Below are 15,957 nucleotides of genomic sequence, written 5' to 3'. Positions count from 1 at the left end.
AGTTAAATGAATTAAGATTTCAAGGTTCAGTTTTCATTCCAGCTTCAAAGTGACAATCTTTATTTTTCCAAATAGTCTGAGTTTCTTGTGTAAATTGGGGATCTTTGCCACCTGATACAGGGGATATGGGGCATAACTAACAGAAATCAACACTAGCAATTCAGAGAGTAAAATTCAGGCTTACTATTATGGCTGAAGTTTTTTTTTTTTTTTTTAATTGCATTTTAGGTTTCGGGGTACATGTGAAGAACATGCAAGATTGTTGCATAGGTACACATGTGGCAGTGTGATTTGCTGCCTTTCTCCCCTTCACCTATATCTGGCATTTCTCCCCGTGCTGTCTCTCCCCAACTCCCCACCCCCTGCTGTCCCTCCCCTACTTCCCCCCAACAGACCCCAGTGTGTAGTGCTCCCCTCCCTGTGTCCATGCGTTCTTATTGTTCATCACCCGCCGATGAGTGAGAACATGCAGTGTTTGATTTTCTGTTCTTGTGTCAGTTTGCTGAGAATGATGGTTTCCAGGTTCATCCATGTCCCTACAAAGGACCACAAACTCATCGTTTTTGATGGCTGCATAATATTCCATGGTGTATACGTGCCACATTTTCCCTGTCCAGTCTATCATCGATGGGCATTTGAGTGGGTTCCAGGTCTTTGCTATTGTAAACTGTGCTGCAGTGAACATTCGTGTGCATGTGTCCTTATAGTAGAAAGATTTATAATCCTTTGGATATATACCCAGTAATGGGATTACTGGATCAAATGGAATTTCTATGTCTAGGTCCTTGAGGAATCACCACACTGTCTTTCAAAATGGTTGTACTAATTTACACTCCCACCAACAGTGTAAAAGTGTTCCTATTTCTCCACATCCTCTCCAGCATCTGTTGTCTCCAGATTTTTTAATGATCGCCATTCTAACTGGCGTGAGATGGTATCTCAAGGTAGTTTTGATTTGCATTTCTCTAATGACCAGTGATGATAAGCATTTTTTCATATGTTTGTTGGCCTCATGTATGTCTTCTTTTGTAAAATATCTGTTCATATCCTTCACCCACTTTTGAATGGGCTTGTTTGTTTTTTTCTTGTAAATCTGTTTTAGTTCTTTGTAAATTCTGGATATCAGCCCTTTGTCAGATGGGTAAGCTGCAAAAATTTTTTCCCATTCTGTTGGTTGCCGATTCACTCTAATGACTGTTTCTTTTGCCGTGCAGAAGCTGTGGAGTTTGATTAGGTCCCATAGGTCTATTTTGGCTTTTGTTGCCAATGCTTTTGGTGTTTTGATCATGAAGTCCTTGCCTACGCCTATGTCCTGAATGGTTTTGCCTAGATTTTCTTCTAGGGTTTTTATAGTGTTAGGTCTTATGTTTAAGTTTTTAATCCATCTGGAGTTAATTTTAGTGTAAGGTGTCAGGAAGGGGTCCAGTTTCTTCTTTCTGCACATGGCTAGCCAGTTTTCCCAACACCATTTATTAAACAGGGACTCCTTTCCCCATTGCTTGTTTTTGTCAGGTTTGTCAAAGATGAGATGATTGTAGATGTGTGGTGTTGCCTCCGAGGCCTCTGTTCTGTTCCATTGGTCTATATCTCTGTTTTGGTACCAGTACCATGCTGTTTTGATTACTGTAGCCTTGTAGTATAGCTTGAAGTCTGGTAGTGTGATGCCTCTAGTTTTGTTCTTTTTGCTTAGAATTGACTTGGCTATGCGGGCTCTCTTTTGGTTCCATATGAAGTTTAAGGTGTTTTTTTCCAGTTCTGTGAAGAAGGTCATTGGTAGCTTGATGGGTATAGTGTAGAATCTGTAAATAACTTTGGGCAGTATGGCCATTTTCATGATATTCATTCTTCCTAACCATGAACATGGAATGTTTCTCCATCTGTTTGTGTCCTCTCTTATTTCGTTGAGCAGTGGTTTGTAGTTCTCCTTGAAGAGGTCCTTTACGTTCCTTGTTAGTTGTATTCCTAGATATTTTATTCTGTTTGTAGCAATTGTGAATGGCAGTTCGTTCTTGATTTGGCTCTCTTTAAGTCTGTTATTGGTGTATAGGAATGCTTGTGATTTCTGCACATTAATTTTGTATCCTGAGACTTTGCTGAAGTTGCTTATCAGTTTCAGGAGATTTTGGGCTGAGACGATGGGGTCTTCTAGATATACAATCATGTCGCCTGCAAATAGAGACAATTTGACTTCCTCCTTTCTTATTTGAATACCCTTTATTTCTTTTTCTTGCCTGATTGCTCTGGCTAGAACTTCCAGTACTATATTGAGTAGGAGTGGTGAGAGAGGGCATCCTTGTCTAGTGCCAGATTTCAAAGGGAATGATTCCAGTTTTCGCCTATTCAGTATGATACTGGCTGATGGTTTGTCGTAAATAGCTTTATTATTTTGAGATACGTTCCATCAATACCTAGTTTATTGAGGGTTTTTAGCATAAAAGGCTGTTGAATTTTGTCAAAGGCCTTCTCTGCATCAGTTGAGATAATCATGTGGTTTTTGTCTTTGGTTCTGTTTATGTGGTGAATTACATTTATAGACTTGCGTATGTTAAACCAGCCTTGCATCCCTGGGATGAATCCTACTTGATCATGGTGGATAAGCTTTTTGATGTGCTGTTGCAATCAGCTTGCCAGTATTTTAATGAAGATTTTTCCATCTATGTTCATCATGGATATTGGCCTATAGTTTTCTTTTCTTGCTGAGTCTCTGCTGGGGTTTGGTATCAGGATGATGTTGGTCTCATAAAATGATTTGGGAAGGAGTCCCTCTTTTGGATTATTTCGAATAGTTTCAGAAGGTATGGTACCAGCTCCTCTTTGTATGTCTGGTAGAATTCGGCTGAGAACCCATCTGGACCTGGGCTTTTTTTGGGTGGTAGGCTCTTAATTGCTGCCTCAACTTCAGACCTTGTTATTGGTCTATTCAGGGTTTCAACCTCTTCCTGGTTTAGGCTTGGGAGGAGGCAAGTGTCCAGGAATTTATCCATTTCTTCCAGGTTTCCTAGTTTATGTGCATAGAGTTGTTTGCAATAATCTCTGATGATAGTTTGAATTTCTGTGGAATCAGTGGTGATATCCCCTTTATCGTTTTTTATTGCATCTATTTGATTATTCTCTCTTTTCTTTATTAATCTGGCTAGTGGTCTATCTGTTTTGTTGATCTTTTCAAAAAACCTCCTGGATTTATTGATTTTTTTTAAAGGGTTTTTTTTGTGTGTCTGTCTCCTTCAGTTCTGCTCTGATCTTAGTTATTTCTTGTCTTCTGCTAGGTTTTGAGTTTTTTTGATCTTGCTCCTCTAGCTCTTTCAATTTTGATGATAGGGTGTCAATTTTAGATCTCTTCTTTCTTCTCATGTGGGCACTTATTGCTATATATATTCCTCTAGAGACTGCTTTAAATGTGTGCCAGAGATTCTAGTATGTTGTGTCTTCGTTCTCGTTGGTTTTGAAGAACATCTTTATTTCTGCCTTCATGTCATTGTTTATCCAGTTAACATCCAAGTGCCAGTTGTTCAGTTTCCATGAAGCTGTGCGGTTCTGAGTTAGTTTCTGAATTCTGAGTTCTAACTTGATTGCACTATGGTCTGAGAGACTGTTATGATTTCCATTCTTTTGCATTTGCTGAGGAGTGATTTGCTTCCAATTATGTGGTCAATTTTAGAGTAGGTGTGATATGGTGCTGAGAAGAATGTATATTCTGTGGATTTGGGGTGGAGAGTTCCATAAATGTCTATTAGGTTTCTGTAAATGTCTATTAGGTTTGCTTGTTCCAGATCTGAGTTCAAGTCCTGGATATCCTTGTTAATTTTCTGTCTAGTTGATCTGTCTGATATTGACAATGGGATGTTAAAGTCTCCCACTATTAATGTGTGGGAGTCTAAGTCTCTTTGTAAGTCATTAAGAACTTGCCTTATGTATCTGGGTGCTCCTGTATTGGGTACGTATATATTTAGAATTGTTAGCTCTTCTTGTTGCAATGATCCTTTTACCATTATGTAATGTCCTTCTTTGTCTCTTTTGATCTTTGTTGCTTTAAAGTCTATTTTGTCAGAGACGAGAATTGCAACTCCTGGTTTTTTTTGCTCTCCATTTGCTTGGTAAATCTTCCTCCATCCCTTTATTTTGAGCCTTTGTGTATCCCTGCATGTGAGATGGGTTTCCTGGATACAGCACACCGATGGGTTTTGGATTTTTATCCAATTTGCCAGTCTGTGTCTTTTGATTGGGGCATTTAGTCCATTTACATTTAGGGTTAATATTGTTATGTGTGAATTTGATACTGCTATTTTGGTGGTAGCTGGCTGTTTTTCCCATTAGTTGATGCAGATTCTTCATTGTGTTGATGCTCTTTACCATTTGGTATGTTTTTGGAGTGGCTGGTACTGGTTGTTCCTTTCTATGTGTAGTGCCTCTTTCAGGAGCTCTTGTAAAGCAGGCCTTTGGTGATGGAATCTCTGAATACTTGCTTGTTCACAAAGGATTTTCTTTTTCCTTCACACATGAAGCTTAGTTTGGCTGGATATGAAATTCTGAGTTGAAAGTTCTTTTCTTTAAGGATGTTGAATATCGGCCCCCACTCTCTTCTGGCTTGTTGGGTTTCTGCTGAGAGATCCGCTGTGAGTCTGATGGGTTTCCCTTTGTGGGTAACCCGACCTTTCTCTCTGGCTGCCCTTAGCATTTTCTCCTTCATTTCAACCCTGGTGAATCTGACGATTATGTGCCTTGGGGTTGCTCTTCTGGAGGAATATCTTTGTGGTGTTCTCTATATTTCCTGGACTTGAATATTGGCCTGCCTTGCTAGGTTGGGGAAGTTTTCCTGGATAATATCCTGAAGAGTATTTTCCAGCTTGGATTGGTTCTCTTCATCACATTCAGGTACACCTATCAAACGTAGATTAGGTCTTTTCACATAGTCCCATAATTCTTAGAGACTTTGTTCATTCCTTTTTACCCTTTTTTCTCTAATCATGCCTTCTCGTTTTATTTCATTGAGTTGGTCTTCGACCTCTGATACCCTTTCTCCTGCTTGGTCAATTCGGCTGTTGAAACTTGTGCATGCTTCACGAAGTTCTCGTGTTTTGTTTTTCAGCTCCATCAATTCACTTATTTCTAAGTTGTCCATTCTCGTTAGCATTTCATGAAATCTTTTTTCAAGGTTCTTAGGTTCTTTGCATTGGGTTAGAACATGTTCTTTTAGCTCACAGAAGTTTTTTATTACCCACCTTCTGAAGCCTGATTCTGTCATTTCATCACACTCATTCTCCATCCAGCCTTGTTCCCTTGCTGGTGAGGAGTTGTGATCCCTTGTAGGATGAGAGGCATACTGGTTTTGGGTGTTTTCATCCTTCTTGCGCTGGTTTCTTCCCATCTTTGTGGATTTATCCACCTGTCGTCTTTGTAGTTGCTGACTTTCAGATTGGGTCTCTGAGTGGACGTCCAGTTTGTTGATGATGAAGTTATTTCTGTTTCTTAGTTTTCTTTCTAACAGTCTGGCCCCTCTGCTGTAGGACTGCTGAGGTCCACTCCAGGCCCTGCTTGCCTGGGGATCACCTGCAGCAGCTGCAGAACAGTAAAGGTTGCTACCAGTTTCTTCTTCTGCTATCTTTGTCCCAGAAGGTTACCCGCCAGATGTCAGTCTGATCTCTCCTTTATGAGGTGACTCTTTGGATATACGGGGGTCAGGGATCTGCTTGAAGAGATAGTCTGTCCTTTATATGAGCTCAGTTCCTGAGGCTGTGAGCTCCATTGTTCATTCAGAGCTGCTGGGCAGGTACGTTTAATTTTGCTGCAGCAGAACTCATAAACCCCTTTTTTTTTCCCTGGTGTTCTGTCCCAGGGAGTCAGGGCTTTATTTATGAGTTTCCGTTGTGCTGCTGCCTTTCTTTTAGGGCTGCCCTGCCCAACAAGGAGGCAGCCTAGTCACTGTCTGCCTACAGAGGCTTTGCTGAGCTGCTGTGGGCTCCGCCCAGCTGCTGTGTGAACTTTTCTGCACTCCTGTTTATATCCTTGGCAGTGGTGGCCCACCTCTGTAATGGCGGACTCTCTCTGTAATGGTGAGTTGCCTTGGCAACAGTGGGCTGCCTCAGCAATGGCGGACTATCTCCATAGTGGTGGAGTGCCTTGGTAATGGTGGACGCCCCTCCCCCACAGAGCTGGACCTTCCCGAGTTCAGCTGTGCTTGCTGTGAAACTCTCAACCCAGAGCGTTTCCAATTGCTGTTTTTTTGTGTGGGGGTGGGAGCAGCCGAGACTGATCACCTGGCTCCCTGCCTCAGCGCCTTTTTTTTTTAGTTGAACGGTCGACTCTCTCCCAGATGTTCCAGTCACCTGTTGAAAAGGCGCCAGGATCTGTGTGATTTCCCGTGCGGCGACCCACTGCGCCGACTGAAACAGCAGCGCTGAGATTCGTGGTGCTTTTTTGCCTGGGAATCTCCTGGCCTGGCTTCCTGTTTCAGTCCCCTTTTTAATCAGATGAATGGGCGACTCTGCCTTCCCTGAGCTCCAATCGCCAGCTAAAAGGGCACTAAGATCAGTGTATTTTGTACGGAGAACCGCTGCGCCAGGGAGCCAGGAAAACAGCCACGCCGGCCAAAACAGCCGTGCTGGCAACCCGTCAGGCTCCTCCGCCTGGGAATCTCCTGGTGTGTGGGCAATAAAAATCCGTCTGGAAATGCGGCGTCCACTCACCCTCTGTGCTTTCACTGGGAGCTGCAATCCTGAGCTCCTCCTAATTGGCCATCTTGGATCTTCTCCCCTATGGCTGAAGTTTTTATTTATTTTAAATCTATTTTTTTCTTTTCATCCTTACCCTTTTTTTCTTTTCTTTTTTTTTTTTTGAGACAGAGTCTCGCTCTTGTTGCCCAGGCTGGAGTGCAATGGCGTGATCTTGGTTCACCACAACCTCCGCCTTCCAGGTTCAAGCGATTCTCCTACCTCAGCTTCCCAAGTAGCTGGGACTACAGGCATGTGCCACCATGCCTGGCTAACTTTTGTATTTTTTAGTAGAGATGGGTTTCTCCATGTTGCTCAGACTGATCTCGAACTCCCCACCTGCCTCAGCCTTCCAAAGTCCTGGGATTACAGGCATGAGCCACTGTGCCCAGTCTCATCCTTACACTTTTGAAACAAAATTTTTATTAAGGGAAAGATAAGGGAAGAAAAGGGTTGAACAGGTAAGTGAAATGTACAATTAATACCTAAGTTTAATTTTAATGACCATAGTAATTAAAGCAACATCTAGCTCTTTGGCTGGAGTATTGATTATAAAATGAACAATGCAACCAGGCTTGGTGGCTCACACCTGTAATCCCACCACATTGGAAAGCAGAGATGAGAGGATTGCTTGAGACCAGGATTTCAAGACCAGCCTAGCAACATAGTGAGACCCCTGTCTCTACAGAATTTTTTTTTTTTAATTACCTGGGGGCGAGGCATGGTGGCTCATGCCTATAATGCCAGCACTTTGGGAGACTGAGGCAGGTGGATCACCAGAGGTCAGGAGTTCAAGACCAACCTGGCCAACATTGTGAAACCACATCTTGACTAAAATAATCAGCCAGAGTGTGGTGGTGCATGCCTGTAACCCCAGCTATTTGGGAGGTTGAAGCAGGATAATTGCTTGAACCTGGGAGGCAGAGGTTGTAGTGAGCCAAGATTATACCACTGCACTCCAACCTGGGCAACAGAGCAAGACTCCATATCAAAAGAAAAAAAATTTTACCTGGGCATGGTGGCACATGCTTGCACATGCCGAACATTTTACTTGGGCATCTGAAGTAGGAGGATCACTTGAGCCCTAGAGGTCGAGGGCCCCATGAGTGCACCACTGTACTCCAGCCTGGCCAACAGAGCAAGACCCTGTCTCAAAAAAAAGGAGAATAGTAAAAGAAGCAGAGGACCTGAATAATTAATATATTATATAAATATCTGGGTCCAGATTGTTATATTTACTCGTAATTTCGTGTTATGTATTAGTAAACATAATTAATTATATTTTAAAATGTGTTTTGTTCTTCATGTAGAATACAAATCATATTCCCCTGAAGCCCTCTGGAGATACCTCACAGCTCGCCATGATTGGTTAAACATTATCCTGTGGATTGGAGAATTTCAAACCCAGCATAGTTATGCTTCACTTCCACAGAGCAAATGGCCCCTTCTGACTGTTGATGTTATTAACCAGAATACTTGCTGTAACAACTACACGAGGAATGAAATTTTAGATAAGCTGGCCAGGTATTGTAACTGTTGAACTAATCCTCAATGGGAAGAATACAAGGGAAGTGCTAGAAAAAATAATGGTATAGTTTTTCCTTTGAAATGCCATAAATCCAACACAGTATTGTTTCATATTATTATAAAATTAAAAGCACATCATCTTATAGTGAAGTTTTAAAATCATACGCATTTGGCTGGGTGTGTTGGCTCATGCCTATAATCCCAGCACTTTGGAAGGCCGAGGTGGGCAGATCACCTGAGGTCAGGAGTTCAAGACAAGCCTGGTCAACATGGTGAAACCCTGTGTCTACAAAAATACAAAAATTAGTCAGACATAATGCTGGATAATCCCAATTACTCAGGAGCCTGAGGCAGGAGAATCACTTGAACCCAGGAGACAGAGGTTGCAGTGAGCCAAGATCGCACCATTGCACTCCAGCCTGGGTGACAGCAAGACTCTGTCTCAAGAAGAAACAAAAAATCATTTGCATTTAACATCATGTGGTAGTGAATAAGCTCTCAAGTTTTAGATGCAGGTGTCTCCCCAGACATTTTATGCACTTTGGGATAGAAATGTTAAGTTTCCAGTAGGGCTATAAGGAGCATGTGACAAGAGCTGAGATGGGGATACCTTAGTATCCTGTCTCCTGTGCTTAATATTGCTACATGCGTGCTATATATGGCCTTGAACTAAGAGAACTGCTGAATTAAATAGTGAGGGGAAGCCAGGTGCGATGCCTCACACCTATAATCCCAGCACTTTGGGAGGTCAAGGCAGGCGGATCACTTGAGGCCAGGACTTCGAGAACAGCCTGACCAATATGTTAAAACCCCATCTCTACTAAAAATACAAAAATTAGCTGGGCGTGGTGGCACACATGTGTAGTCTCAGCTACTCAGGAGGCTGAGGCAGAATAAATCACTTGAACCCAGGAGGCAGAGGTTGCATTAAGCTGAAATCAAGCCATTGCACTCCAGCCCGGGCAACAGAGCAAGACTCCATCTCAAAAAAAAGAAAGTGAAGATTTTAAACTTTAATTCATTTATAAAAATCTGTTGAATTGAACCATATAACCTTGCCATTTATGTGAGTCAAAAGTGGCTCAATATCAACAATTTGATATGGCTCCATTTAATCTATCTTCCTAACCTGTTGAAATGGTAAAAGGAAAGCTAATAATATATATGTTAAGTTTCCTAAACATATTTGTATGTATTATTTTCTACTTATTGGGCTATACTTATAGCTGTATTTTCTTCCCCAATGTAAAGATGTGGAGAGTCAGACCCAGGGAATTTAAATGCTTTGCCCAAGCCAGTTAGTTACAGATTTAAGTCCCCTAGCCCCTGATTTTCTATTCTTTCTTCTTTCCATTGCACTAAATGCTCTTGTTTTTTTACAAGTAAATATTACAGAACTTGTATGCTTACCTAATATGTTGCTTAGCATTTGTTTTTTGTTTTGTTTTGTTTTGAGTTGGAGTCTTGCTCTTTAACCCAGGCTGGAGTGCAGTGGCACAGTCTCGGCTCACTGCAACCTCTTCCTCCTGGGTTCAAGCAATTCTCCTGACTCAGCCTCCCGACTAAGTGGGTCTACAGGCACCTGCCATCATGCCTGGCTAATTTTTTTTTTTTTTTAAAAAACTAAAGTATATATGGTTTTAGAATTAGGAAATTAGGAAATTAATAAACTCTATACGACTGGATTAAAGGGGAAAAAAAATCATACTACCCTGTTAGATACAGAAAAGAATGTGATAAAATTCAGCCTATTTGTGATAAAAAACTATTGGCAAACTAAGCATAGATGCAAACTCCTTAACTTAAAAGGGGTATCTAGAAAAATCCTCCTAGCCAGCATCATACTTATTGGTGAAACATTGTGAGCATTCTCTTGAGATTTGGAGCAAGACAAGCCTACTGTCAACTCTTATAAAGTTGATCTTTAAATACAATGCAGTCTTGGTAAAAATCCCAGCCAGTTTGTGTGTGTGTTGGGGTGCGGATTATGTCTTGCTGATCATAAATATTTATATAGAAATTAGAGGGTCTGCTGGGTGTGGTGGCTCACGCCTATAATTCTAGAACTTTGGGAGGCTGAGGCGGGCAAATCACTTGAGGTCAGGAGTTCAAGGCCAGCCTGGGCCAACATGGTGAAACCTCATCTCTACTAAAAATACAAAAATTAGCCAAGCATGGTGGCATGTGCTTGTAATCCCAGCTACTTGGAAGGCTGAGGCAGGAGGATCACTTGAACTCAGGAGGCAGAGGTTGCAGTGAGCCAAGATCAAGCCACTGAACTCCAGCCTGGGAGACGGAGTGAAACTCCTCTCAAAAAAAAAAAAAAAAGAAATTAGAAGGTCAAGAAGAGCCCTGAGGCTGGGCCTAGTGGCTCATGCCTGTAATCCAAGCACATTGGAGGCTAAGGTGGGCGGATCACCTGAGGTCGGGAGTTCAAGACCAGCCTAACCAATGTGGTGAAACCCTGTCTTTAAAAAAAAAAAAAAAAAAAAAGAGCCCTTGCCGTACCAGATATCAAAAGTTATTCTAAAGCTATAGTAGTTAGGACAGTGAGAGTATTGGTGCCGGGGTAGAGAACAGAAGAGTGTGCCTAGAAACAGACCTATATCTCTATGATCATTTTACATATGACAAAGATGGTCCTGCATAATATCAGGGATAAAAACATTTTTTTGAAAATGAGGCTGGAGTAACTGAATAGCTGTATGAGGAAAAAGTCTAATCAGATTCCCCTCTCTACCTTATATTCTACATTAAATCAATTCTAGGTAGATGTTAACACCTAAATGTCAAATGTGTAAAAGTATAACATTTGGAAAATGGTATCAGTGAATATCTTCACAACCTTGGGAGTAGTAGGATATGCTTTCTAAAAGGCCTAAAGGGGCAAAGATCTGTCACAGAAACCAAGAGAGCTGCTTGGTGGGAGTTGTGGCCCTTAGTGGAGGGTGTCAGCTAAGCTGTAGTCACCCAGTGCAGAGAGAACCAGAGTATTCCCTCTTATCTCCTAATGGGGCCCTCCCACAATCTAGAACAGAAGTCTGAGGACACTGAAGTCTTGTAGTAGAACCCACAGAGGTGAGCCTCCAGGAGCAGAGTAGGGTGAAGCAGAGTAGAGCTTCAATCTGAGGAGAAAGATACCAGCAGACAGGCTTCTCACAAAAAGAGGAAACACAAATGACTAATAAACATATGAAAAGATTCTCTTTCTCATTTGTAGTTAAGGAAATACAAATTTATTTTCTCCAAAATTTAGGAACAACTAAAATGGACCTCAGTGATTCACTCATAAGTATGATGTTGACTAGAAGGATTTTTCTAGATACCCCTTTTAAGTTAAGAAAATTTGCATCTATGCTTAGTTTGCCAATAGTTTTTATCACAAATATGGCTAAATTTTCTGAAAGGTAGAGTGGATAAATATGGTATGTGTATACAATGGAATACTATATGATAATGAAAAATAGCAAACTATACCCAGAGGTATCAACATGGATAAATCACACAATGTTGAGTAGACGAAACAAGATAGAGAACAATACATCCAGAATGTTCTACATAATACAAAGTTCAAAATAGGTAAAACCTTAAATTATTTGGGATTACATATATGTGTAATAAAACCATGAATAAAAGTAAAAAGGCCAGACACAGTGGCTCACACCTGTAATCCCAGCATTTTGGGAGGCCTAGGCAGGAGGATTGCTTGAGTCCAGGAGTTCAAGACCAGCCTGGACAACATAGACCTTGTCCCTACAAAAAATTTAAAAACTAGCTCAGTATTGTGGCACATGCCTGTTGTCCCAACTGCTCAGAAGACTGGGGTAGGAGGATCACTTGAGCCTGGGAGGCGGAGGTTGCAGTGAGCCGAGATGGCACCACTGGACTCCAGCCTGGGGGACAGAGCAAAACCCTGCCAAAAAAAAAAGTATAGGAATGATTATCATAAAAGTCAAGATAGTGGCTACCTCTGGAAGTAGCAAAGGCATGCAATGGGGGAGGAATATACCAAGGGCTTATAATGTTCTATAATTAGGTTAGTGGTTCCATGGTGTTTATTTAAAGTCGATACACAGGTATATATTGTATTTACTCCTTTGCTATATATTATATAACAGTAACTTTGTAAAAAGTAGTATTTACATGCAGATTTCTATTCATGTTCAGTAGTTGGTCTATTTAAATTATTGTGATGTCACATGATTTTGTTTAGATATTTTGGCAAATTTCTCAATGTTTAGAGCATCCAGCTTCAAGGGTTAACCACTGTTGCCATACTGGGTAATGGTTTCCATCACAAACCAAAAAATGGAAATAGCTTGATTTAGGTTTTTAAAATAATAACGATAACTTGAGACTGTTATTACTACCTTTAAATACTACAGTAGTGCAGAAGATTTTATTAGAAATCAGCAAAATATTTGTCTGAGAACATACAGAGTAAGAACTGGCAGCATTAATTTGTAAATGATTATTTTTAAGTAACTGAGACTTAAACTATGGGTGTGATTTGGTGTACTCTGAACATAGCAACTTTTTAACTTGCCATCCTCTAAATCTGTCCAATAGGAATGGGGTTTTTCTAGCATCTGAACTGGAAGATTTTGAATGCTTCCTCCTAAGACTAAGCCGTATTGGAGGTGTAATACAGGATACCCTCCCTGTTCAAAACTACAAGACCAAAGAAGGTTGGGATTTCCATTCTCAGTTCATTCTATATTGTTTGGAGCACGGTCTGCAGCATCTTCTTTATGTCTACCTTGACTGTTACAAGTGAGTACTGAGAATGCATTTGTCCTTGAGCAGGTCTTCACATTTTGTCTTTGCGTATGACTTATCAATGTAACTTTTAGGAAAATAGTAAGCATTCACATTAGGAATACTGATCTTTTTGAAGCAGTTTTCTCCATTTCAACATTTGGTACATCTCTGAATTCAGTGCTACATTCAACAAAATGCTTGTGTATTTTTTGGTGATATTCTGTAGTATCTCCGTTAACCTTTTAAAGACTTGACCTTAGAATACAATGAAAGAAATGCTTTAAAAGGTTTGAAAGGAAGATTCTAAAGTTTCACTTGGAGTTTTCTTTGATACTTTGATTACCAAGAGAATGCTAAGCAAGTTTGATTTCATACCAAGGAGTATTTCACTTCAAGGTATATTAGATATGCCCTAAATTTGTATTTACGTAGACACACGCACACACAGCAAGCAATACATCAGTATGTGTCTACCTATGATCAACCTGCAGAATCATCTGTGGCCAGTGTTAATTGCTATTGGGTCAGTAATAACAATAGAAGTAGTCTTTAATATGTGAGTGTTTACAGTGTTGTCACTAAGCTAAGTACTTTATATGCACTATCTCATTTAATCTTTACAAAAACTCCATGGGGTGGTTACTCCTGTCTCCACTTTACAGAAGAAAAAACAGGATTTAAGAGAGACTAAAGTATCTTATTTAAGGCACACAGCTTAATAACTGGAAGAGCTGATTTAATTCTACTTAATTTTTATTCCAGAGCCCACATTTGTGCACTCATAGACAGCATTTTTATTTTACTTATTTTGTGTAGTAAAGACTAGGAATTGGATGGGCACAGTGGCTCACATCTGTAATTCCAGCACTTTGGGAGGCCAGGGCAGGAGAATCACTTAAGTCGAAAAGTTCAAGACCAGCCTGGGGAATATAGTGGGTTTTCTGGAGTCGCACTCTGTTGCCAGACTGGTGTGCAGTGGCACGATCTTGGCTCACTGCAACCTCTGCCTCCTGTGTTAAAACAATTCTCTTGACTCAGCCTCCCAAGTAGCTGGGACTACAGGCATGCACCACCACGCCCAGCTAATTTTTATATTTTTAGTAGAGATGGGATGTTGGCCAGGATGGTCTTGATCTCTTTTGTTTTTTTTGTTTTTTTTTTCATTTTATTTTTTAATTGTATTTTAGGTTTTGGGGTACATGTGAAGAACATGTAAAATTGTTGCATAGGTACACATGTAGCAGTGTGATTTGCTGCCTTCCTCCCCTTCACCTATATCTGGCATTTCTCCCCATGCTATCTCTCCCCACCTCCCCACCCCCCTGTCCCTGTGCTATTTCCCCATAACAAACCCCAGTGTGTAGTGCTCCCGTCCCTGTGTCCGTGTGTTCTCATTGTTCAACACCCAACTATGAGTGAGAACATGCGGTGTTTGATTTTCTGTTCTTGTGTCAGTTTGCTGAGAATGATGGTTTCCAGGTTCATCCATGTCCCTACAAAGGACCACGAACTCATCGTTTTTGATGGCTGCATAATATTCCATGGTGTATACGTGCCACATTTTCCCTGTCCAGTCTATCATCGATGGGCATTTGGGTTGGTTCCAGGTCTTTGCTATTGTAAACTGTGCTGCAATGAACATTCATGTGCATGTGTCCTTATAGTAGAACGATTTATAATCCTTTGGATATATACCCAGTAATGAGATTGCTGGATCAAATGGAATTTCTATGTCTAGGTCCTTCAGGAATCACCACACTGTCTTCCACAATGGTTGTACTAATTTACACTCCCACCAACAGTGTAAAAGTGTTCCTATTTCTCCACATCCTCTCCAACATCTCTTGTCTCCAGATTTTTTAATGATCGCCATTCTAACTGGCGTGAGATGGTATCTCAAGGTAGTTTTGATTTGCATTTCTCTAATGACCAGTGATGATGAGCATTTTTTCATATGTTTGTTGGCTTCATGTATGTCTTCTTTCGTAAAGTGTCTGTTCATATCCTTCGCCCACTATTGAATGGGCTTGTTTGTTTTTTTCTTGTAAATCTGTTTTAGTTCTTTGTAAATTCTGGTTATCAGCCCTTTGTCAGATGGGTAAGCTGCAAAATTTTTTTCCCATTCTGTTGGTTGCCGATTCACTCTAATGACTGTTTCTTTTGCCGTGCAGAAGCTGTGGAGTTTGATTAGGTCCCATTTGTCTATTTTGGCTTTTGTTGCCAATGCTTTTGGTGTTTTGATCATGAAGTCCTTGCCTACGCCTATGTCCTGAATGGTTTTGCCTAGATTTTCTTCTAGGGTTTTTATGGTGATAGGTCTTATGTTTAAGTTTTTAATCCATCTGGAGTTAATTTTAGTGTAAGGTGTCAGGAAGGGGTCCAGTTTCTTCTTTCTGCACATGGCTAGCCAGTTTTCCCAACACCATTTATTAAACAGGGACTCCTTTCCCCATTGCTTGTTTTTGTCAGGTTTGTCAAAGATGAGATGATTGTAGATGTGTGGTGTTGCCTCCGAGACCTCTGTTCTGTTCCATTGGTCTATATCTCTGTTTTGGTACCAGTACCATGCTGTTTTGATTACTGTAGCCTTGTAGTATAGTTCGAAGTCCAGTAGCGTGATGCCTCCTGCTTTGTTCTTTTTGCTTAGAATTGACTTGGCTATGTGGGCTCTCTTTTGGTTCCATATGAAGTTTAAGGTGTTTTTTTCCAGTTCTGTGAAGAAGGTCATTGGTAGCTTGATGGGGATAGCGTTGCATCTGTAAATAACTTTGGGAAGTATGGCCATTTCCACAATATTGATTCTTCCTAACCATGAACATGGAATGTTTCTCCATCTGTTTGTGTCCTCTCTTATTTCGTTGAGCAGTGGTTTGTAGTTCTCCTTGAAGAGGTCCTTTACGTTCCTTGTTAGTTGTATTCCTAGATATTTTATTCTGTTTGTAGCAATTGTGAATGGCAGTTC

The 15,957-nt window shown here is 40.8% G+C and overlaps 1 protein-coding gene across 6 annotated transcripts in view; it reads left to right on the top strand.

The window, feature by feature from the left end:
* Positions 1-15,957, top strand: part of SPG11 (SPG11 vesicle trafficking associated, spatacsin) — a 110,521-nt gene that overhangs the window by 37,715 nt on the left and 56,849 nt on the right. For all 6 annotated transcript variants that reach the window (XM_012442198.2, XM_012442200.3, XM_012442199.2 and 3 more), the window contains 2 exons: positions 8,018-8,231; positions 12,804-13,007. In XM_012442198.2, the coding sequence (XP_012297621.2) occupies positions 8,018-8,231; positions 12,804-13,007 (418 nt within the window). The remainder of the gene's footprint in view (positions 1-8,017; positions 8,232-12,803; positions 13,008-15,957) is intronic.

The sequence above is a fragment of the Aotus nancymaae genome, unplaced genomic scaffold (assembly GCF_030222135.1).
Source record: "Aotus nancymaae isolate 86718 unplaced genomic scaffold, 86718_ANA_hifiasm-v0.15.2.pri h1tg000062l, whole genome shotgun sequence".
Lineage (NCBI taxonomy): Eukaryota > Metazoa > Chordata > Mammalia > Primates > Aotidae > Aotus > Aotus nancymaae.
Note: the sequence above shows the minus strand (reverse complement) of the source record. Positions and strands in the feature narration are given on the sequence as shown.